Below are 24,800 nucleotides of genomic sequence, written 5' to 3'. Positions count from 1 at the left end.
CTTGCATGCAGCAGAGCCTCATTCAAATCTCTGGCTCCACATATGGTCCCCTGAGCGTCACCAGGGATCACACCTAAGCACAGAGCCAGGAACAGCCGTGGTTCCACCAGTTGTCCAAGCAATGCATCACATACATACACATGAGGTTGGGCCAGAAAGACAGCACACAAGTTTAGGCTGTGCACGCTGCTGACCCGTTTGATCCCTAGCACCACACATGATGGTGTAAGGAGCACAGAGCCATTGGGTGTGGACAAACCCCTTCTTTTCCCCCCAAAAAATTTTTAAAAGTATACCAGCAACATCTAAGGATAGTTGAGGCTGGAGAGCAAGGACAGTGGGTAGAGCACTTGCCTTGCACATGGCTGACCAGGGTTCAGTCCCCAGCACACCCATATGGCCCCAAGCCCTTCCAGGACTGATCCCAGAGTGGAGAGCCAAGAATAAGCCCTGGGTACAGTGGGGGTGGCCCAGAAAACAAAGATTTTCATGTATCTATGGATGGTATATACATCAGACATAATAAAATAAGGGTTCTGAGTTACCTTTGAGGGTGGGGAAAAAAAAGACCATGAAACAGAATCACTCTTTAGGTATGTTGTTGAAAAAGCAAAATTATAAAATTCATCACCTGCCATTATTTAAAAAAGGGTTTTATAACACAAAGTTTAACATGAAAACTGAAGGCATGATTTATAAATAAATATCCATGCATACTTGCTTAATAATAGGTATTGAAAGAATGAGAACTTTTAAAATGCTTATTTAAGCAAGACTCCTTTTCATTCCAATTGCCCTTTCCTGCATGCTGGTAACACCAGGAGTATGAAGAGGGCAGCGGTGGTCAATGTCACATTCATCCCAGCCTCCTCTGGAAGCCTCAAGCTGATGACGGAAATGTGGAGCATCTTCTGCCTTAGCTATGATGCTAGGAAAAAAGGAAAAGATGATATAGCCATATTATGTTTCATAGGTTTTCATAGGTTTCAACAGTGATACAATATTTAAATACTACCTAGATGGTATGTAGCCCGGTAGCACTGTCACACTGTCATCCCGTTCATCAATTTGTTTAAGCGGGTACCAGTAACGTCTCAATTGTGAAACTTGTTAACTGTTTTTGGCATTTCGAATACACCATGGGTAGCTTGTCAGGCTCTGCCATGCAGACAGATACTCTTGGTAGCTTGCTGGGCTCTCCGAGAAGAGAGGAAAAGAACCTGGGTCGGCCATGTACACGGCAAACGCCCTACCCGCTGTGCTATTGCTCCAGCCCAGATGGTAAGTAGACCCAGAAATGACCATTATCTTACTATAGGTAGAAAATTCAGCAAAAACAATGACCATACAATCAACTGGGAAGCCAGACAATTGATTTTGGTTTTTGTTTTGTCTTGTCACCTGTGCTCTATAAATGTTCACAAGTGATAACAGAATACTTAAAATTTAACTTTTTGTCCTGGTATTTGTGCTCTTCAAAAAAGAGTTCTAAAACCAGAATCACACAAACACATTGTTCTAAGTTGAAAAAAAAAAAAAAAAAGCTGAGTCCAGGTAGTAATTCACAACATTTCACATTGAGTCAGAATATTTAGGAGATGTGAAGGTTAGATATTTCTGGCTTTCACACTATTAGAAACTGCAAATGCATGTCTTCAAATAGTGGAGAATTGAAGTGGATATATTCTATCTGAGTACTCTCTAGCACCTTTGGTAAATTTAAACTGGGCTTTAGACAACTTTTAAGCAGGGTGTGAAGAAATCATTTTGGCTGTCACCTTGTATTTGAATGGATTTCCTTAACATTTAACAGTTCGAGTAAATCAATCGGAGTCTTTTTAGTAATCAGTGTCTTCAAGGTGTGACCTATTTCCTAGCTAAGCCTGTCATTATCTTTCTGAGAAAAAACAACAGGATTCCTCAGCAAAAACAAAATATAAGAAGTCTATCTCTGGCCAGCAAGATGGCTCAATGGGCTAGACAGCATGCCTTGCCTTGGAGTTCCTGGGTTGGATCCATAGCACCATACAGTCCTCTGAGTACTTCCAAGAGTAGCCCCCAGCACTGGCGGATGTAATCCACTACCCACCCCCACCACAAAAATGTCTCATTGGGTGTGGAGGTGGGTCAGTGGTAGAGCATGCATCCCATATGTATGAAGCCCTGGGTTCAGTCCCCCGCACCACAAAAATAAAGCCAAGAAGTCCATGGCCAGGGAGATGCTCAGAGGTCTGGAGCACACACTTTACATGCAGAAACTTTAGATTCAATCCCAGGAACCACATGGTCCCCCCAAAGCCGGAAGTATGTCTTGGGGGAAACCTGGTTAGGTTTACTTCAAAGAGAAGACTCTCCTGAGCCATCTCTCCAATTTCCAGGAGGAGAGACAAGATCAGCAGCAGCACGATAGCTGTTAACTGTGCGGGCTGCCCGCAAAGATGCTCTTTCACAGAGTGCGCAAGTGATGCTCCCACCTGGGGCATGAGGCACCGCTGCGCCATGAGGTGGGACACGGCTGCTTGGGCTTCGATTTCTCGTGAATAGAGAGGAAAATAAAGGTAGTACCAGTAAGCAACTTCTAGGGATACAACACAAAACCTTACCTGACAAACTTTGGGTTTGTGGTTTGTTTTTTTTTTTTTAAATCTTTTTGGTTGGGGCAGCGGGGAGCATCAGGAAGTGCTTGGGGCCCCACCAGGACCACACACAATAGCAGTTTGGGGTGGGGAATCCATGTGTAATGCCATGCCAGAGACTGCACCTAGGACCGTCCACATCTACTGCTGCTGCCCTGGCACAGTTTTGTGTTCTTGTGGGAGAAGGGGAGGGTTTGGAGTCGTAGCAGTGCTCAGGGGATACTCCTGGCAGTGTCTGGAGGAACATATGCCATAGGCAAGGCAAGTGTCTTACTCCCTAGGCTGTTTTTTATCCTTTTTCCCTTTTTGTTTTTGGGTCACACCTGATGGTGCTCAGGACTTCCTCCTGGCTCTGCATTCAGGATCACTCCTGGCAGGGCTCGGGATGTGAGTGCTAGTGATCAAACCCGGGCAGGTCACATGCAAGGCAAACTCCTACCTGCTGTACTACCTCTCCGCCCCCCGGTTTTTCCTTTTCTTTTTTGGGGGGCCCTATCAGAGGGCTGAGGATCAAACTTGGTAGGTCACATGCAAGGCAATCACCCTACCTACTGTACTGTTGCTCTGGTCCCATACACCTTAAATCAAGCTCAATTACATTATTATTATTATTATTAGTTTGGGGGAGGGCCACACCTGGCAGTGCTCAGGGCTTACTCCTGGCTCTGCACTCAGGGATTTCTCCTGGCAGTGTTCAGAGGACCAATGGGATGCTGAAGAATGAACCCAGAATCACATTGTGCAAGGCCAATGCCCTCCCTGCTGTCCCATTATACCAGCCCCAGGTTGTTTTCCTTAATACCAACACGTCATTTTAGAACCACAGCTCTTCCCATCATTACCTTACGGTTTGTTATAACTGGACATAAAAACTTATGTTATTATGTACTAAGTTCCTTTCCGGCTGAAGAGTTTCTTTCCTACTTCTCATTCTAAAATAAATAACCCAATATAATGCACAAGAAAAAGACCCTCTTGAAAAGCATGCATCCTTGTTTTTCTAATTTTTCTTTCATGTTTCATCTATAGTCACTTTCCATACTGCCACTTTCCCTCTTTGATAAAAAATGTTCTCAGGAAAAATGGGCCAAGTAATTAAGTTGACAACTTCTTTCTTTGAATCAATAGTGATGAGGGCTTCCTCGTCAATCACTCTTCTTTCTTCCTAAGATAATGCACTGGAAATATTAACTGGCAGTCATAGTAATGACACCCTTGAGTGAGCTGCTATTCTTTGTTAATTGTTGCTCATTAACGGGCAAGCTGGTAAACCAGAAAAGCTGTCCATAGGTACCCAAGGATGGCTGAGATAACTAAGATTGTCCTCATTTTTTCAAAAGAAAAACTGTACACACAGCAACTACTTAACAAACCCCACCTGTCAGAGACCACTCATCACTTAGACCAAAAAAAAAAAGACAGACCCAGAGATGTACTTGTCTCAAAACTGCAGAACAACCAAAAAGTATTTTTATAATCTTAAGAGCATAAATCCTTAAGTCATCTTGACTGTCTAGTCTCAAGATCCCAGCAATGCCAGGCGATTTATTTCCACTTACTAGCTAACTTTAAAACCTAACTGAGCTCTAATTTTAGAGCTACAGATCAATTCTGGGCACAACTACAACAGACATTTTCAGGTATAAGACCCATGTCAAGGGTGTTTTGTCTTTGGGCTGGCAACGTTAATAAATGGTTGCCTGCCTCTACCTCCATCACATGCAAAAACTTCAAGCAAGAGACTAAAGACTTGCAGCAAAATTCCCAAAACACAGTTTCCAGTGGGTGCTGAGACTGACCTTCAAAACACAAGCATGGCCCACAACTCACGATTCATTCACAGGATGGGTTAATCTAAAGAGTTTTAACTGACAAAGCTTTTAGCTACCCTCTGTCTCACTTTTCAGGATCAATAGGAGTTTAAGTGGTATTAACTGTCTAAAGAATTGTCAACTGGGGCCGGAGAGATAAGGCACTTGTCTTGCATGTGACTGACCCGGGTTCAATCCTTGGCACCATATATGGTCCCCCAAACTCTTCCTGGAGTGATCTCAGCACAAAGCCATCTCTGAGCACTGCTGGGTGTGGCCCCCAAGCCATAAATAAATATAAATAAAGCAGGCCAGAGCAATAGTACAGCAGGTAGGGTGTGTGCCTTGCAAACAGCTGACAGAGCATCCCATATAGTTCCTGGCATCCCCAGCAACCCATGATCCCACAAGTCCCGGCAGGAGTGATCTATGAGCATAGAGCCAGGAGTAAGCCCTGCGCACAGGCTGGGTGTGGCCCAAAACCCAAAACTAAAATGAATTAAACTAAAGCATCATTAGCAAGGAAACATGTTTCATTTGTAGGAAATCAAAATATGTAATCCAAGGATGTTATAGCAGTGCAGGTTCCCTGCAGGCTTCTCCCGGGATCTATGTGCTAGTAATGAGCATGATGGCAGTGCCAGTTTCAGGAAGGCCATGTTAACCTCTGCGGGCTCCTCTCTGGAGGCTCACACAATCTAAAGACAGTGTCAAAAATACCCCAGGGTCAGAGAGAGAATGCAGGGGCTAAGACTACTGTTCCCCGGTTCATCTCTGACACTGCATATGTCCCCCTTAGAGCACTACCAGTATGCAGATAAGTGTCAGTCTGCAGGGGTACAAAGATGGAAGAACAATGATCTACACTGTTTCAAATGCACTTGAAAATCCTATTTACCTTTTTCATTAATTCACTCCGGGTAGTAAACTGTGGCAGGTCTTCCACTTCAATCCCATCACCCATCTCCATCACCTTGTCTAAAAGGTCTTTGTTGTAACTGCACAATAAAAAGTAGGGAGAAAAAAAAAACTTGGAAGAACTGCTTGTCACTGTGGAATAATAAATTGCAGGGAAGACCATAAACCCAACTCTCTGAGGACTGCTTCGATACTAAAGGAAACAGACATATATACTCAGCAGCAGGTTAGGAAACAGTTTTTCTACCTTGTAGCTACAAAATGGCTCTAGGAATGCCAAGAGAGCAGGTGTTTCAAGATTAAAAAAAAAGAAAGAAAAAGATTTACAAAGATGGAAGTACTATACATCTGGCATGTGTCGCTATGGAATGATGCCAAATTTTACTTTTCAAATTGGGATGTTGATCCCATAAAGAAGCTACAGATTAATGGGGCTGGAGCAATAGCACAGTGGGTAGGGCATTTACTTTGCATGAGGCCAACCCGGGTTCGATTCCCAGCATCGCACATGGTCCCCTGAGCACCGCCAGGGATAATTCCTGAGTGCAGAGCCAGGAGTAACCCCTGTGTATCACTGGGTGTGACCCAAAAAGCAAAAAAAAAAAAAAAAAGCGCTACACATTATTATTAAAACACTATTTTGTTTATTTGTCACATTTTCTGACTTTTGTCTAATCTTGAATACGGTTAACCAGGATTTCCTAGGCAGAGAAATAGGATAGGTAGAACTTACAGTACTACCTCCACAAATCCCATTCTCATAACCCCCAGGATCTGAGCAGAAAAACAAGTGCTTGAGGACTGGAGGAGTCAGGCAGCTATAACGAATATGATCTAATCCAATTTAAGGAAACGCAGAAATAATGGGGAGCTAAAGATTTGGCACATCTTCAAGGTGAGGTGAAAGAGGTGCCTTATCAAGCACTTCAAAGACAGATCCTCAAAGACCTCTTGTTGTTTACAAGGATTAACAGAACAGCAAGACTGACTCTTGCTTGGTTGGTGTCCAAGCAGACTGAGGAGTGAGGGGGAAAAACATGGACTAGGGGTGAGAGTACAGGGGTTACGGTGCTTGGCTTGCATGTGGCCGCTCCCTGTTCAAATCCCCAGCAACACCTATGGTTTCCCCCAAGCTCCACCGGCAGTGGTCCCCGGAGCACAAAAGGGTATGGTCTAAAAAAAATAAAGACAAAATTTAAAAAACAACAACAATAAAAAAAACCCAACCAACAACCATGATTACATTCGCCCTTCAATGACAAAATCCACCAACTTGGCCAGGCTCTAGATATACCCTTCGCTACCTTCAGCTTCTTCACATGTAAATTGAGGTTCTCGGTCTCCTCTGCACGTTTATCTAGTGGGTGAAAGGTGCTAATGGATTTAAAACGCGCTCTGCAAAGGTGATGTTTGCGCTAAGCATGGTAACATACAAACAGCAAAGGCAACTTTAGCGCCCACCTAATAATGAGCGCCTGGGAGACGGCAGCCTGTGCTAAGTGCTTTTGATGCCTTTTATATTGTAATCATCACGACAACCCATGGTTCAACAGAGGAACCAGAGACTCGAGAAGTTTGGGGGGGGGGGGGGGAGCGAAATCTCTGCAATGAGCCGGCTGGCGCGAGAAGCAGCCCACAGGCCCGGCCGCGGCAGGGGACAGCCTGGCAGAGGGCTACGGGGCCCACACCGCAGGGGACAGGGTCAGCCAGCCGGCGAGGGTGCGCACCTGCAACCCAGGAAGAGGTGATTGGCCCAGACCATGGAGAGGGACAGCAGCTGGTCCAGGCGGCCGCCGCCGTCGGGAGGATCGCGGTAGTCGGCAAGGTGGCGCAGGATGAATTCCATGCGGGCTTTCCAATGCTTCTCGCTCTCCGAGTAGGAGCGGAACTGCTCCGCGAAGTCAGTGGCCTGCCGCACCCCCGAAACCAGCTCCTCCACGGCGGCGGCCGCCTCGCCACCCACCATGGCGTCCTCCGTCGCCGAGGGCCCGGGCCCGCCCGCCGCTTTCCCGACACGCACTGCGTTTCCCTTCCCCCCGCACCCCCCCCTCCTCCACTCCCCGCCGCCTCCCCTCGCGGCGGCTAGAGCGGCCCCGGCGGCGCGCGACTGCTCTGGAGGACCGACCTGGAGCGCCCTCGCCGGGCGCGGCGGCCTGGTCCCGAGCCCCTCTGATCTCCGCAGCCCGCGGTGCCTGACGTGAGTTGGGTCTATTCCCAGGCTGCAGGGCGGGAAGCCGAGGGGGAAACTGAGACCCCTCCCACCCCCCTAAACTCAGAGTCGGTGGCCTCGGGCCTGTCAGCAGCTGGAGATACGTCCTCAGCCGAGGGGCTTCCCCTCACGCCGCCTCGCCCCTTTCCCTCACACCTCCGAGGACGTGCGTGGTGCGGGGCCCCGGGTCTGTCAGAGCGCCCCCGACACCCGCGCCCCTCCGCACCCGGCCCGGGTCGGGCTCCGCTCTCCCACGTCCCCGGGGCTCGGCGCGCCCCGAACCCCGCTCTCGAACTTCCCTGTCAGCCGCCCGGGGCTGCGGCAGGGCGGGCGGACGTTCGTGAGCGCGTCCCTCAGGCGCAGAAGGTTCGACGCGGACACGCTGAAGCGCGCAGGGACCCCCGACCGCGGGGAATGTGAATGAGCAAGGGGCGCAAGCCGCGCCGGGCCGAGGAAGCCGGGGTGCCCAGGGGGAGCAAGAGTGAGCCAACAGGCAGAGGCGGAGTCTGGCTTGGGAAAAAGGATTCTCTAGGGGCCCCAGAGAGACGTTACAGCGGGCAGGACGCTGGGACAGGGAGGGGCAAGGATAGGGAAGGAGGTGCGGGTGCACCAGGCCTCTGGCATCAGAGTGGGGACCCACTGAAGGGTTTTCACCAGAGCAGTGATCCTGGGTTTCCAAAATAACGTTGGAAGGGATCAGAATGGGATGTGTCTAGAGAAGATTAGCAGGTGGCCAAAGGATGTTATTTAAGGGGTGTCACCCTGCTCTCTATTATGAGGTGGGGCGGTGCACCTACTGTGAAATTAGAGCACTTCCTTCTAAATAGTATTTCCTGTCCCTGGAAGCAGGCAAGTGCGGTAGCTGAGACATCTCTTGAGCATCAGCTTTGAAAATTATTGTCCCACTAGGCCTCCCTGTCAACCCCCTTCAGAAGTGGTGTTGGGGTACAGAATTAAGTTCATCAGCCAGGCTCTAACAGGCCCAGTGTCATAAGTGGGGCCTAGGGTCAGAATCAACACATATGCTGTCTTCTGTTCCTATCACTGCTCTTGGACGAGCAGCAGTGACCTTGTACAGACTGAAATACCAGGCAATTCAAGGAGCCAACTGCACCTGCAGATCCAGCACCGGGATCAGTGATGTACTGTTAATACCGATTGGAGGCATGCCATTCTCCTGCAAGTAGGGAGAATGTGAACAAGATCTCAAAATCCAAGATGTACTCATTTCCTCCACAGCAATCAGAAATAGGTGTCCAGAGCTAGGCCTTCCAAAATGAAGTGTAAGTCACAACTCTTAAAGGACTTGTTAAAACAGCAGATTCCCATGACAGGATGTTCAGAGTTAAGATTCCTGGTAAGGCCAGGATTTGGCTCAACAGTAAAGCACCTGTCTTGCATGCACGGGACCTAGTTTTGATCCCTGGCCTCAGATGGGGGGAAAAAAGGCTAACGACCTGATAATTCTGATTCCTTCTAAAGCTAACCAAACTTGGAAATACGTGGAATATTAATGAGAGGTCTCTGAATCAAATTCTTGATTACCTGATTGTATGGTGAAGAAGCTGCCTAGAAATAGAAATCTGTTCTCTGTGGCCAGCAACTGCAGCTACACAGCTAATTCAGTCTCTTGGAGTGTAGAAAAAAAACTAAGGGGATCATCCAACAACTAGTTTAGTAAGTGTCATCTTTGAAAATGATGATTGCAATCATATATGTATATACAAACATTCAGGCAAGCACGCAGATTGTAAGCCAAAAAAAGTCACAAGTAGGTAATTTTTTTTATTTAGGGGGTTTTTGTTTTGAGGCCTGGGATTACTCCTGGCTCTGCACTCAGGTATCACTCCTGGCATACCCAAGGAACCACATGGGTTGCTGGGGATTGAACCTCGATCAGCTGCATGTAAGGCAAGAGCTGATCGCACTACCCCTGTACTATCTCTTTGGCCCTACCCCTGTACTATCTCTTTTTATATTATGAAATTGTTAACACTACACTTTCAAAATTCAAAATACTATAAAAATATTAGTATTAGAATTTTATAACACCCTGAAGTGAGTTTGATTACTGCTCAGTTTTATGATTCAAAGTTTTTTAAAGAATATATTTATTTAGACCTCATCTTTCTTAAATGATTTTTTGGTGGGCAGTGATCAGGGATTATTGCTTTCTCTGTGCTCAGAGACATTCCTAGCGGGGCTTGTGGGGCCTTATGGGGTGCTAAAGATCGAACCTGGATCAGCTGTATGCAAGGCAGGTGCCCTAACCGCTGTTCTATGACTCCTCTTAAAGGATCTTTATTGCAGTATAATCAAATTCCCATAATTTTACCAATCTAAAGTATATAATTTAATGGTTTGTTTTGTTTGGGGACCACACTTGACTATGCAGTGGGGGGATGGGGGTGGGGGATGGGAAACAAGAGCTAATTCTAGATGCTCAGGGAACCATTCCCAGGAACCCAAGGCTTACAATGCAAGGCAAATTTTCTACCACCGAGACACAACCTGGCCCCAATTTAATGATTTTAGTGTATCCACAGATTTGAAACAATCAACACAGAATAAATATGAGTGTGTGTATTTGTGTGTGTGTGTATGTTGTGGTGTAGATCTAAAACAGGGCTTCACACATGCAAGGAATATGCTCTACCAATGAGCCACATCCCCAGCCAGTATAGAACTTGTATCACTTGTCATCCCGTTGATCTTCGATTTGCTCGAGAGGGTGCCAGTATCATCTCCATTTGTCCCTGTCGCGTGCTAGTGTAGCCCAATTATATCTGCTCACTCCAGGAACAGGAAGAGCCTCAAACCATTCAGGGTGTTGTTGAAGAAGTCTGACCATCTTGTTGGTTGGTGGGCAACCACACAGTCTTTTGATGTCCCACGGAATCCAGTCGGTAACAGCTCTAGTCCAGTGGTTGTCTCTGAATCACATTACGTGTCCTGCCCATCTGATTTATGAAGCCTTGGCAGATGAGACAGCATCCCTGATTCTTGACCATCAATAGAGGTCGGAACTCTGGATTCCTTCTCTCACTTGAGTGAAACGTGATACTCCAAGCATAGCTCTTTCTATTCCTCTTTGGGATACCAGAATAGCGTTCTCATCCTGTTTTCATAAGGCCCAGCTCACTAAGGCATATGTTAGTGCAGGAAGAATGGTGGAGTCGAAAAGATGTGCCTGGAGCCAGAGGTTCTTCATCCTCTTAACCACTTCTTCGATGCCCTTGAAGGCGTTTCATGCTGCTCTCTTCCTCCTGTGCAGTTTTGGCACCAAGTCATTCCTCATGTTGAATTCTCAACCCAGGTACATATAGCTGCTGCATTCGGAGATGGTCGTTCCATTGAGAGCAAATGGAATGTCAGGGACTAGTTCGTTTTTCTTTTCTTTTTTTTTTCTTTTTGCTTTTTGGGTCACACTTGGCGATGCACAGGGGTTACTCCTGGCTCTGCACTCAGGAATTACTCCTGGCAGTGCTCAGGGGACCATATAGGATGCTGGGAATCGAACCCGGGTCGGCCGCATGCAAGGCAAACGCCCTACCTGCTGTGCTATTGCTCTAGCCCCGACTAGTTCGTTTTTCATGAACACTGTTTTGCTGAGATAAAGCTGCGGTCCAACCTTTCCACACTCGAGGTCGAAGTCGGCCAGCATTTGTGCCGCTTGGCTAATGTTTGGTGTTATGAGAATGATGTCATCAGCGAAATGGAGGTGGTGTAGTTGCTGACCATCTATCTTCACTCCCATTCCTTCCCTCCCATTCCAGTCATCACATGACGTTCTTGAGGGTGGCACTGAAGAGTTTTGGTGAAATGGTATCACCCTGCCAAACCGCTCTTTACGTCAATGATGACTTCCTTGTACAATGGTGAGATCCTGGTGGTGAATCCGTAATACAGCTCACGGAAGATCTTGATGTACTGAGTTTGAACGCCTTGTTTGGCTAGGGCTTCGATGACCGCTTCAGTCTCAACAGAATTGAAGGCCTTCTTGAAATCGAGGAAGGTTAGACAGAGAGGCATCTTGAACTCTCTCGAAACTTCGATGAGCTTGGTCACCGTGTGGATATAGTCAATGGTGCTGAATCCTTTTCAGAACCTGGCTTGCTCACATGGTTGTCCTTCGTCTAGTGTTCTGCCTATTCTATTTAGGATGACTCGAGTGAACAACTTGTAGACAACGGATAACAGGCAGATTGGGCAATAGTTGCCAATGTCATGAATGTCTCCCTTCTTGTACAACAGAACAGTCCTGTTGGTTTTCCAATGGGATGGAACCTTGCATACAGACAGATAGTGTGTGAAGAGCCGAGCCAGTGTATTGATGAGCGAGTACTGGCATCAGATTCTTCAGGTGTTCGGGTCTGCCTTGTCTGGACTGGGTGCTGTACTCGTCTTTACCGATGAAATGGCATGTTGGATTTCGGAAGGGAGGACATTGGGAACTACATATCCATCCTGTGGAATTTGGTATGTGGGCAGGTGGACATGGCTGTCGAAGAGATCTGAGTAGAAGACATGAATAATCCTCCTCTCCATTGCCCTTCTGGAAGATGTGATAGATCCATCAGGACGTTGGAGAGCAGTCATCTTGGTCTTGTAGTTGGCGAAGGACAGATGAGCATTGTGAATACTTTTCCCGGCTTCTGCCGCATCGGCCAACACTGCTGCTCTTCTCTCTTTGATGTATTCCTTTATCGCTTCTCTGCACAGCTTTGCGAGCTCGGACATTAGCTTGTGGCTGCCTGAGGCTCGTGCCAAACCACGTTGGCAAATGAGTTCAAGAGTTTCCGAGAGGTGTCTGTTTGTGGTTTTCCCACTCTCAGCATTCTTCACGCAGTCATGGAGGTGCTGAGCCAGTCGATCGTATTCCTCATCGATGTTGTCAACGATGGCATCTTCCCACGTTGCCGCAATAGTGCCAAAGAGCTCCCAGTTCGTGGTCATTCTGGAAGTTCTCTTCTTAAACTTTGCAGACCTTTCTCCCCATTCTGTGAAGTAGAATTTTGCATGAAGGAGAAGGTGGTCTGATCCCGCTTGGAATTTTGGGACAACAGCAACATCAGTCAGGCAAAACCTTCAGTTGAATATGATGTGGTCAATTTCGTTGTGGAACTGTCCACTGGGAGACTCCCATGTCCAACGTTTAGATTCGGCCTCTGGAACTGTGAGTTACCATGGATGGTCTTGGTCGACATGATGAATTCAGACAGTCTCTCACCCTGTTCATTTCATTCTAGGCCATGGGACCCAATGTGAAGTTCTTCGGGTGACCTTCTCAGTTCTATCTTGGCATTAAAATCACTAACAGTGATCTTGTAGAAGGTGTGGTCTTCTTTATAGAACTTCTCCAGCTCCATGTAGAACTTCTCAATTTCTTCTTCATCGTAGTTGGATGTTGGTGCATAGACGATGAAGATACAAACTGCCGGCAGTGAGCCACATCTATTCAAGCATAATCGTCCAATTCAGGTTGTTAGGCATTCGAATGAATCAATGCTCATGGCCAAGTTCATGTTGACAAGGACACCAACGCCACCAATGCCTCTGTTGTCACATGTTCCAAGGAACAGTTCTTCTCCATTGTCGAAAATGGCGTGATGTGATCAATGCCTTCTCATTTTGGTCAGACCAATGATGTTGTACTTGATCTTCTATGCTTGTACCATCAGGTCTTCAATGGATGCTTCCAATGCCAGCATATGTGTGTTGAAAGTACAGACAGTCATTTAAGTCTTTCTTTGTTTTGGCAGTCTAGTTTGTCCCTGAGATTTTATCAGCCTCTCCTTGCTCATCCTTCTTAACGCTGCCATATTGGGGGCTCTTTTGGTGTCAGGCAAATGAGGCCCATTGTTGTTACTGTTTTTGGCATATTGAATACGCCATGGGGAGCTTGCCAGGCTCTGCCGTGCAGGCGAGGTACTCTTGGTAGCTTGCCGGGCTTTCTGAGAGGGATGGAGGCTTTTAGGGCGGCCTCCAGTCGCCCTTACAGGTGTTCCCATGATTCACACCATATTTGAAGCCCATCAAATATGGTGCGAAAATTATGGAAAATGGGTATTAAGTGTTTTATGCTGTGTCATGAGGCCTGGAGCATGGCGGTGGCTGGGTAGTGGAGGTAGTGGAGGTCTGCTTGTGAGGTATTTATCTGGCTTCAGTAGGGTGGGCCGCCTGGGTTTGATCCCTGGGGTGGGGCGCCGGAGATTGGAGGAGGCAGACAGAGGATGTTGTTTCCGGGTCTCGTTGAGCCCGGAGTCCAAGTTTGCAAAGTTCTGCTTTACCTGGTTCTGTGGGGCTTCACTCATGCGTGAGGTTCGGCCCAAGTGTCTGAAAAGTGGCCTGGAGCGTGGAGGTGGCTGGGTAGTGGAGGTATAGAACATTTTCATAATTTCCAAAAGAAGCACTATACCCATTAGCAATTTCTCCTAAATCCTGCCAACGAGTGTCAACTAACCTACATTTTGTCTATCTGGATTTCTTATCTGGATATTTACATATATGGAATCATAAAATGTTTGGGTTTTATTTTATTCCCTTCTTTTTGATTTTTGGACCACTCTTGGCTGTGCTTTGTACTCAGGGTTCATTTCTTGCAGTGGTTAGGGGATATAGATAGTCTCAGGAGATTAAACCAGATCAGCTGCAAGGCAAGTAGTTTAAACCCTGTACTATCTGTCCAGCACAAAATATCTTTTTAAAATTAGATCTTTCATTTATGTAACATTTCCAAGATTCATCTATATTCTATCACATGTCAATATGTCTTTCCTTTTTATGAATTTCCTTTTCATAATCCACATTATGAATCTACCGCATTGTGTTTATACATCAGATGTTAAGTATTTTATTTATTCCTATCTGGTTGTTGTGAATAATGCTGCTTCAGACATTCATGTACATAATTTTATACAGACATATGCTTTCCATTTTCTTGGATATATAGTGAATTACTGGGTATATGTTTAACAGTTGGTTTTGTTTGTTTGTTTGTTTGTCACACCTGTTGGTATTTGGGAGCCACTCCCAATGATGTTTAAGGGATTGTGTGGTATAGGAGATTAAGTCCTTTGAGCTATTTCCCTTCCATGTTAATCTTTTTAAGGAACTGTGAAAATGTTTCCAAATATCTGTACCTTTCTACACTCCCTCCAGCATTGTATGCCTACTCTAATTCTCTATATCCTTGCCAACATTTTCTATTTGCCTTTTTTTATTATAGTCACTCTAGTGATGAAAAGTAGCATATTGTGTGGTCTTGTTTTATATTTAATGACAGATGACATTGAACAAACTTTGTTGGGAGCTTTTATACCTTCTGAAAGAAACTGTCGATTCATATCCCTTTCTCCTTTTAAAAATTATTTTATTTTTAAGAGCAATTTTAAGGTTTATAGCAAACTTGAGAAAAATATATAACATATCATTATTTCCCCTCTCCCCAACTTGCTACCCCCTACAACACCCCCAAAATCAAGGTATTGCACCATAATGGTGCAGGTATTATACGGACCCATCATTGTCATTCAAAGTTCATAGCTTACATTATACTTTATTCTTGTTATCATATAGTCTGGGGGTTTTAACAAATTCATTACTACTAGAGTGACTTATAGAATAGTTTTGTTTTCCTGCAATACTGGGATTGTAGAGTGGTAGAGCATGTGTGAGGCTCAGTTGTATTCTAGCAACACATGGTTCCCCAAACACACTGTAAGTGATTTTCTTTTTTTTTTTTTTAAGTTTTTATTTTTTGAATCACCGTGAAAAAAATGCAAAGCTTTCAGATTTAAGTCTCAGTCATATAATGATTAAACCCTCATCCCTTCACCAGTGCACACGTTCCACCACCAAGAACCCCAATATACCCCCTCCCACCCAGCCCCCACCTAAGTAGCTAATGATCTTCACTTTATTCTCTCTATACTTTGAATGCATTCAATATTTCAATAGAGAACTCACTATTATTGTTTGGAATTTTCCCCCAACAATCAGGCCTGCTGAAAAGGCATAATTTAATAATTTCTTTTCATTGCTGAGAATGAAGACTCTATGACTCTTCATTCGGTTTTGGATTTCTGATATTTTAGCTCAGTTCACAGTCTAGATGCATTTCTGTAAGAAGCTACTCTGGGTGCCAAAATGGGTTAGAAGATCATAGTCTTTTTTTTTTTTAGAAGATCATAGTCTTTAGGAGCAGAGGGTCCCTTTCATGCGGCAGCTCCGGATCTTATCTGGGCGGAGGGCGTGCAAATAACGCCCCATTCCCATGATCGCCTACGAGCCACATCACTGCAAAACTCATACCTCTGGGTTGGGAGTCTTAGGAGGTGGCTCTTGTCATGTGGATGTTGCCGCCGCTGCCATTTCCACACAGAAAAACAGGGTAGAGAGGGAAAATCCCTCCCCAGGTGGCACGGAGTTGTAGCACAGCTCATAGTCTAGATGCATTTCTGTAAGAAGCTGCTCTGGGTGCCAAAATGGGTTAGAAGACCTCTCAGATCATAGTCTTTAGGAGCAGAGGGTCGTGAGTGATTTTCTCAGTGCCAACATCCAAGAACCACCAGGTGTGACCCCCAAACTAAACAAACAAAGAAACAAGAAACAAGTTAGGGCTGGAGAGATAGTACAGCGGTTAGGGAACTTATCTTGCACGTAGCTGATCTGGGTTCCCTCCCATGCACACCATATGGTCCCCCCAAACTCCCCAGGAGTTCAGTGCCAGGAGTAAGCCCTGAGTACTGCCAGGTGTGGCCCAAAAATAAAAAGAAAAAAATTTAATTTGTTTTGGAAAGTAAAGGTTACATTTTGATGAAAATCTAATTTATTTTTGCTTTTGAGTCATTTCTTTTGGTTCTACCTACGTAATTTTGTCTAACCCAATGACATCAAGATGTTCTCCTGTTTTGTAAGTTTTATAGTTTGAGGGTTTTGTTTTGGACTTGGGGGCCATACCCACCAGTGCTCCAAAGCTACTACTGGCTCTGTGCTCAGAGGTCTCTCCAGAACATGCTCAGGGGACCATATGTAGTACCAGGGGGAACCAGGGTGGGCCACATACAAGACAGATGTCTTACAGAATCTGTACTATTTCTATGGCCCCTGTAATTTCAGATTTTACAGCTAGGTCTGTTAGTCATTTCAGGTTCATTTTTGTTTAGCATGGAAGATACGGGTTGTAAAGGGCTCCCAAGTGGTGTTCAAGAGGCCCAGTACAACCCCAATGACTCTTGGGCAACCAGGCTACTGGTTCAATGCAAGGGCCCAAGGATGAGATGCTGCATGGGCCCTGTCATGCCAAGGATGTCCCAGCCACCCTGGCAGTGCTGTATAACTCCAAGGCTACTCCTGACAATGCTTAGGGTACCTACCATGTGATTCTTGGTATTGAACCTAGGTCAAGCACATACCACTGAACTATATATCTCCTGGCCCCTGAAAAATGAAATTTTAACCTACTTGCAAGCTAATAAAGACTGTCCAAAGACATACAACCCCTATGACAGAGACAAAGAACTTTATTATTCACAGCCCAGCAAGCAGCACAAGTTTCATGTTTGCATTGGTTTCTCATGCCCCCACATCCCACAGGACCTATGCCAGAGACATGGTAGGTAAAATACAAACAGATACACATGGTGGATTTATAACAGCTGAAAACTTTTAGCTTAGGGAGTATCAATCTTTTATATAGGACTATAAGCAAACCCGCCCAACCTTTCCCCAAAGCAATACATTATCTTTTTATATCTGGGCAGTAAACAAACTTGCTGTTTGCTCTGGAGGCAAGAACTATCTCTTGATATTTCATGGGACAGACATCCTGAAAATATAGTATGGACCAAAAGAGCAATTGTGCCTAACTCTTCAGATGTTTGGAAACATGAGAGGCCATGGAGAATTGTCTCCTAATGTAGGTTGCATTTATCCCCCCCCTTTTATTTTCTAATGATTCAGTATAATTTCCTGAAGACATGAATGATACCTTTGTCCAAATCTTTATGTGAGTCTACTGTAGCTCAGGAGTTAGAAAAATTTTTCTGTAAAGGATTGTCTACCTGTAATTCCTGTTGCAAATGTTTCTTCATTTATTGTGATACTAGGGGTCCAACCCAGGGCTCAAGCCATATGAGATATGAGTGCTACCACTGAGCCACATCCCCAGCCTTCTTCATTTCTTTTATGTCAATCATTTAAAAATGCAAAAACTTTTTTTTTTCTTTTTGGGTCACACCCAGCGATGCTCAGGGGTTACTCCTGGTTTTGCACTCAGGAATTACTCCTGGCAGTGCTCGGGGGACCATATGGGATGCCAGGGATCGAACCCGGGTCGGCCGCGTGCAAGGCAAATGCCCTACCTGCTGTGCTATCACTCCGGCCCCAAAACTTTTTTTTTAATGCAAACCCTTTTTTTTTTTAATAGCTACATGAACAAGAAAAGAGCTGGACTACTATCTAAACCCAAATACAAACTAAATTAAAAGTGAGTAAGGGAGCTAGAGCAATAGTACATTGGGTAAGGCACTTGCCTTGCACACAGCTGACGCAAGTTAGATCGCCAGTACCCCATATGGTACTCCAGTCCCACCAGGAATAAGAACTGAGTACAGAACCAGGAGTTATCCCTGAACACCGTGGGCATGGCCCAAAACCAAAACAAAACAACAACAAAAAAATGGATTAAAGACCAAGATGCATGACCCCAGACCATAAAGTATATAGAAAACACTAGGCAAAATATTCCATGACATTATTATTAATATTATTATTATTTTCACTGTATTTTGGATTGATAGCACAGCGGGTTGGACATTTACCTTGTACATGGCTGACCCGGGTTCGATTCCTCCATCCCTCTCAAAGAGCCCAGCAAGTTACCCGCATGGCAAAGCCTGGCAAGCTCCCCATGGCGTATTCGATATGCCAAGAACAGTAACAAGTAACAGTACCAAGTCTCACAATGGAGATGTTACTGGTGCCCGCTTGAGCAAATCGATGAACAACAGGACGACAGTGCTACGACAGTACAGTGCTACAGTATTTTGCATCAAAACTAGTAGTATTCAGTGCTTACCCATGCTTCTGTGCTGAAGGGCCACTCCTGGTGGTGCTTGGGGAACTATATATTGTGTCAGCATCCAAACCAAGGTCTGTTATATGCAAAGCAAGCACATTCACCCCTGTATTATCTCTCAAACCCCATGACATTAACATTAGAGAAGATTTTGGGGATTTCATCCCAATATCAAGGAAAATGAAAGAAAACAATTAGGAACTGCATTAATCTGCAAATCTTCAGTATAGCAAATGAAAATACATTCATACAGAGACAAAAGATAGAACCAATAGCAGTAGAGAGATAGTACAGGGTTTAAGGAGGTTGCCTTACAAAAGACTGACCTTAGTTTGATCTCAGGAACCACATGTGGTCCTCCATGAGTGGTCCCTGAGCACAGAGCAAGGAGTAAGCCCTGAGCACTGCCAATTGTGGCCCATTTCCCTACCTCCAAAAAACAAACAATAAACAAAAAAGAACCTATACAGTTTGACTGAAAAAAAAATCCAAAACCTTAAACATTTCAATTTTTTTTTAAAAAAGGGCCAATTTGCACTGAAGGTTTTTTTTTTAATTTTGTGCAGATACAGACACTTGTTCCAATGAAGATAGACAAAAGACACAAGACAAAGTGTTGAATATCACTGATCATCAGGGAAATGCAAATTAACACCATAATGAGATATACTCTCACATCTGTGAGCATAGCGCACATCAAAAGCAGCAACCACAAGTGTGGGAGAAGGTGTATCGGAAAAAAACTCCCTAGCACTGTTTGCCAGAATGCAAATTGGTGTGGCCAGTTTGGAAAAATCTATGGAGCTTGCTTAAGGAGCTAAAGGTAGGACCTTGAGAGACAGAACAGTGATGAAACTTGGTCTCTAGCTTGTGGACCTTACATAAACAGGTTACAGGTTAGATTTAACCTTGGACTAGAGTTTATTAGCCTCTGATGTAGCTTTATATTATCTTACGGTCAAATAGTTTGAGTCTTCCAATGGTGTTGGGTTTTTCTTTTTATAAAACTGTTGACTATTTTACCCTATTGCTTTTCAATACAAATGTTAACCTTAGTTTGTTAATTTCTAGAAAAATAGCTACTGGGGATTTAATTTGATCAATTTGGTGACTAGTAGCTTCTTAATAATATTGATTCTTCTAATCCATGAAAGTAGAATACCTCTTCATTTATTTAGCTTCAATTTTATGCTATATTTTTTAATTGATGGGACATTGAAATTCTATACTGATTTACCTACCACTTTTTGGATTTGTTTTTTTCTTATTTCTTAACTTCCTTCTAGTTTTATTTTCTTCCACCTAAAAAAATTGCCAGTATTTCCTTTAGTACTGTCCTGCTGATGGCAAGTTCACTTTTTTTTCCCAACCTGAAAATGACTTTATTTGGATGGAGCAAAAGTTCAGTAGGGCTCGAGGGCTGGAGCGACAGCACAGCGGTAGGGCGTTTGCCTTGCAGGAGGCCAACCCGAGTTCGAATCCCAGCATTCCATATGGTCCCCTGAGCACCGCCAGGAGTAATTCCTGAGTGCAGATCCAGGAGTAACCCCTGTGCATTGCCAGGTGTGATCCAAAAAGCAAAAAAAAAAAAAATATATATATATATATATATATATAAAGTACAGTAGGGCTCTTGTTTTGCAGGTTTGATCCCCAGCACTCTATATGGTCCTCCAGGCACTGCCAGGAGTGATCTCTGAGCACAGAGCCAGGAATGAGCACTATGTAATACGGGGTGTGCCCGTCCCCACCTCCCCACAAAAAAAAAGACTTTATTTTACCGTCTGTATTGGCTATAGCCAATTGATTGGATAACAATTTACTCCTAAAATACTCTGAAATTTATTATTTATTTAGGGGAATTGAGGCCACACTCAATAGTGCTCAGGAGCTGCCACTGGCTCTGTGCTAAGGAATCACTCCTTGCCATGTCCAGGAGACCACATGCCATGCTGGGGATCAAACTTGAGTCAGTTGAATGCAAAACAAACACCTTATATCATCTTTCTGACTCCCAAAACTTAGTGATTTAAAGCATAAGCATTTATTGCTTCACAGTTTCTGACTTAGAAACTCAGGAATGGTGTGGCTCAGGTTGTCCAATGAAATTTCAGTGGACAACACTGAAATTGCAATAGCTGGCTTCAACTATGTGAAGACTTGCTTGGGGTTTGAGGACCCTCCAAGAGGGTGACTATTTGTCATGTGACTATTTGCCAGAGACCTCAGTTTCTCATGACATGGAACTCTCCACAGGGTTCTTTGTCATGAACATTTGCAATGCAGACATTTTGTCCCTCAAAATTGATCATAAGGCAATTTTGTTATAAAAGAACAGCGGGGGCTGGAGCAATAGCACAGCGGGTAGGGCGTTTGCCTTGCCCGCAGCAGACCCAGGTTCGATTCCCAGCATCCCATATGGATCCCCCGGCACTGCCAGGAGTAATTCATGAGTGCATGAGCCAGGAGTAACCCCTGGGCATCACTTGGTGTGACCCAAAAAGACAAAAAAAAAAAAGATAGAATAGCTATTTGACAGTTTGGTTTGACAGTCTGGTTTTAAGTTTGGTTTCAACTGATGCAGTCACTCCTGTTTTTATTTTATAAAAATACGGTGATGGAACTTACTGGAAGTGTGAAATAAGAGTGTAAAGCCAGATTGCATACTATACTGAAAAACGATAAGATATTGGTTTACAAACCTTTCTGTGAGCATTCATCCCTTTCACCCATCCAAACCATGCAAGACAAAGCTGACTGGCCAAAGATGCGGTAGCGTGTATATTTTATATATATTAGGCTTTAGGTATGATTCCTCACATTCAAAACCAAATCAAAGAACAAAAATACAAAGTTTACCAACCTATGGCAAATATAAAAGTGGACGTTAGTTATTTATGAGTCTTCAGAAACATTAACTTTGATTTGATTTGATTTGATTTTGCTCTGCACTCTGGGATCATTCTTCAGAGATCACCCTGGAGGGCTTTGAGAAACAGTATGTGGTACAGGAATTGAACCTGGGTCAGGGAGATCAAGTACCTTACCCATTGTACTGTCTCTCAGCCCTCTTTTTTATTATTGAAGGGGGTTTAACCTCACTGATGGTGCTCGGGGGCTACTCCCAGCTCTGTGCTCTGAAGTTACTCCCAGCAGTGCTTTTTGGACTATGCTGTGCCAGGGACTGGACCAAGGTCTTCTGAAGGCAAGGGAAGTGCCATCTATCTATGTAGATATCCCTGGCACTCTTTTTGGCCCTCAATTTAATTTTATTTGTTTGTATTTGGTTTGGGGCCACATCAACTGTGTTTAGGGGTTACTCCTGACTCTGATCAGGAGTGATTCCTGGCAGTGCTCAGAGGATCATATGCAGTGCCAAGGATCAAACTAGGGTTGGTTATGTGCAAGGTAAGTGCCGCCTTCATCCTTACATTATGTTTCAGGAATTCAGATTCTTTTTTTTTTTTTAAATTTCTTTTCCTTCCTACTCCTCCCCTTTCCCTTTGAGGTGGATTTTTTTGTTGTTACAGTTGGGGGGGCTTGGGGGGAGAGGCAGGGTGTTCAGCGTGCATACCTTGGCAACAGAGCTGGCACATTTTCAGCTGTGGTTCCCAAGGTGGTTGTAACATAGGTTGTGGTATTTGCATACTCAGTTGTAGTGCCACCTTTAGTTGCTGCGCATGTGCTCATCAGGAGTTGAACGTCTTGCTCATGGTGGTCTCATGTCTTTTTAGGAGGTTTTGTTTTGTTTTGTTTTTGTTTGTTTTGGGGCCATATCCGGCTATACTCAAGGGTTACTCCTGACTCTATACTCAGCAATTACTTCTAGAAGTGCTCAGGGAACCATCTGGGATGCCAGGGATCAAATTTGATTCTGCCTCATGCAAGGCAAATGCCCTACCTGCTGTACTATTGTTTCAGCTCCCATGTCTTTTTAGTTTTGGTGCATACTTGGTCTTGAACTCCCTTTTTGTGGTGCTTCTACACATCTGACTGCAGTGTAGCTGGAAATCACTTGCAGTATCAGAGATTGCAGACAACCGAACAGCCAGGTGGGAACAGCAAAGCTGCCACAATTACACTCAGTGCATCTAAGATATCAGGGCTTTGAACTTATGACTGTATGATTGTACTTGTAAGGCCAGTGCCCTATCTACTGAACTTTTCCTCTGGGTCTGATTATCAGTAATTCTTCTTTTCCTCATTTTCCTTGTTCTTTTTGTCCTCTCTCTCTCTCTCTCTCTCTCTCTCTCTCTCTCTCTCTCTCTCTCTCTCTCTCTCTCTCTCTCTCTCTCTCTCTCTCTCTCTCTCTCTCTCTCTCTCTCTCTCTCTCTCCACCTCCGTCCCTCCCTCCAAGTCCCCATACCAGTGATACTCAGAGCTACTTCCAGATCAGTGCTCAGTGATTGTGCTCAGTGATTGCTCCCAGTGGTTCTCAGGCAACAAGACCATATGTGGTTCCAAGAATCATACCTAGAGTTGAGATTTGACCACATGCAAGGCCTAAATCCCTTTATTATCTCTCAGTGCCCCTCCCCCCATTAGCAATTCTCTAGCTAATTTAAATACATAAGCTTGGTCCTGAAAGATAGGGTTGGAGCACATGATTTGCATGTAAGAACTCAGATTTAATCCCAGCACCTCATTGGCCCCAAGAACCACTCAAAGTAGTCCTTGAGCACTTTCTGGCATGGCCCATACAAACAAACACATCAGCTTGCTCTCTGAAACTATCTTTAGCAAAGGTATGCCATATTAGAAGCTGGAGAAAGAGGCCCAAGAGATGGTTCAGGTGTTAAGTCACTTGCCTTGCTTTCAACCAATGCTAGTTCAATTCCTCAGCACCACATATGGGCCCCCAGATACTACCAGGATGATCTTGAGCACAGAGCTAGAAATAACCCCTGAGAACCACTGAATGTGACCCCAAACCAAAAACAGGTAGACAGAAAAGTTAAGCAAAAAAACTCAAGCTCCAAATCATCCCAGTTCCCCCAAAAGGAAATGATTATATGATTCCTGGTAAGTTTAAATTTCTTAAAAATGGTGACACTTGAGCTGGAGAGATAGTTTAATAGGTTAGAACACATGTACCAAGATTTGATTTCATGGTTCCTCAAGCACTACCAGGAAGACCCCTAAGCTCTGCCAGGTATGACCCAAAAACAAAAATTATGGTACATAATTTGGTACATATCCTGCTATTTAATAAGATGCTATAAACAGAATTTTGTTATTTGGCACAGAGTCTGGCTTAAGTGATTTGGTGAAATACAAGGACTGGGCATGTGATGGAACATTGAAATGTCCTCCAGTTGTACACAGCCAACCATGTATGTCACATAGTCATGACATCTAGCAGAAGTTCTGCTCTGCTCCTCTGCTCCTACTTCAACAGTGTGGAAGACTTCTGCAGTAGGGTGCAAGGCTCAGTTACAACTGTGTATCCTAATGGAGCATCCGGAAACTGATACTTTATGAAAGAAGAAACATAGGGGTGCCGGTAATATTACAGTTTGTAGGGCATTTGCCTTGCAGGCAGGCTGAATACGAGTATCTCATATGGTCCCATGAACCTAGCCATGAGTGATCCCTCAGCATAGAGCCAGGAATTAGCCCTAAGCACCTATGGGTGTGTTCCCCTGCACCCCCCACCACCCCAAATAATTTGCCAGCATCATGGCCAGCAGTTGCAGTCTCCAACAAGCACCTGTGTAAGCCCTGTGGCTGCCCTGGCCAGATTGAAAAGAGAGCAACCTCTGGGTATGTGTGTACAAATACCACAACTAAAGGAGTACAAACCCCAATGAGCCCTGCAGCTCACAGTATGGAAACCACAACCTGATGTACAAATCCCTGTAAGCATGACAACCAGACATGCATGTGGTCAATATCTACAACAGGATGGGAAGGATTTGGGTGGGGATGGGTCCTGGAGGGGGGGTGGTGAGAGGAGCATGATGGAGTTTGTTGGTTTATTAGTTTTGGTTTGGGGGCCACATCTGGATGTTCTCAGGGATTACTCCTTGCTCTATGCTCAGGGGTCTCACCTGGCGGTGCTGGGGGGACCACATGGGGAGCTGGGGATCTAGCTGGGTTGGCTGAATATAAGGCAAATATCCTACTTGCTATACTTTTTGACCCCC

At 44.8% G+C, this 24,800-nt stretch overlaps 1 protein-coding gene and 1 long non-coding RNA gene across 3 annotated transcripts in view; one reads left to right on the top strand and one right to left on the bottom strand.

The window, feature by feature from the left end:
• Positions 1-582: 582 nt before the first annotated feature.
• Positions 583-7,388, bottom strand: CDKN2AIPNL (CDKN2A interacting protein N-terminal like). 2 transcript variants are annotated; one of them, XM_055142286.1, is made up of 3 exons: positions 7,093-7,388; positions 5,346-5,445; positions 781-928 (listed from the first exon to the last, which is right to left on the bottom strand). In XM_055142286.1, the coding sequence occupies exons 1-3, from the start codon at positions 7,329-7,331 to the stop codon at positions 917-919; spliced, it is 351 nt and encodes a 116-aa protein (XP_054998261.1). In that variant the 5' UTR covers positions 7,332-7,388; the 3' UTR covers positions 781-916. The 2 variants fall into 2 exon arrangements, with proteins under 2 accessions (XP_054998260.1, XP_054998261.1); XM_055142285.1 differs by lacking the exon at positions 5,346-5,445 and having other exon boundaries at positions 583-928.
• A 71-nt stretch (positions 7,389-7,459) lies between these two features.
• The window catches only part of LOC129405626 (uncharacterized), a 36,505-nt gene continuing 19,164 nt past the window's right edge, over positions 7,460-24,800 (top strand). Inside the window, exon 1 of the long non-coding RNA XR_008630706.1 lies at positions 7,460-7,562. This is a non-coding gene — a long non-coding RNA (uncharacterized LOC129405626). The remainder of the gene's footprint in view (positions 7,563-24,800) is intronic.

This window comes from Sorex araneus, chromosome 6 (assembly GCF_027595985.1).
Source record: "Sorex araneus isolate mSorAra2 chromosome 6, mSorAra2.pri, whole genome shotgun sequence".
NCBI classification, from domain to species: Eukaryota; Metazoa; Chordata; class Mammalia; order Eulipotyphla; family Soricidae; genus Sorex; species Sorex araneus.
The sequence above is the reverse complement of the archived record's forward strand: the minus strand, read 5'-3'. Positions and strand labels throughout refer to the sequence as shown.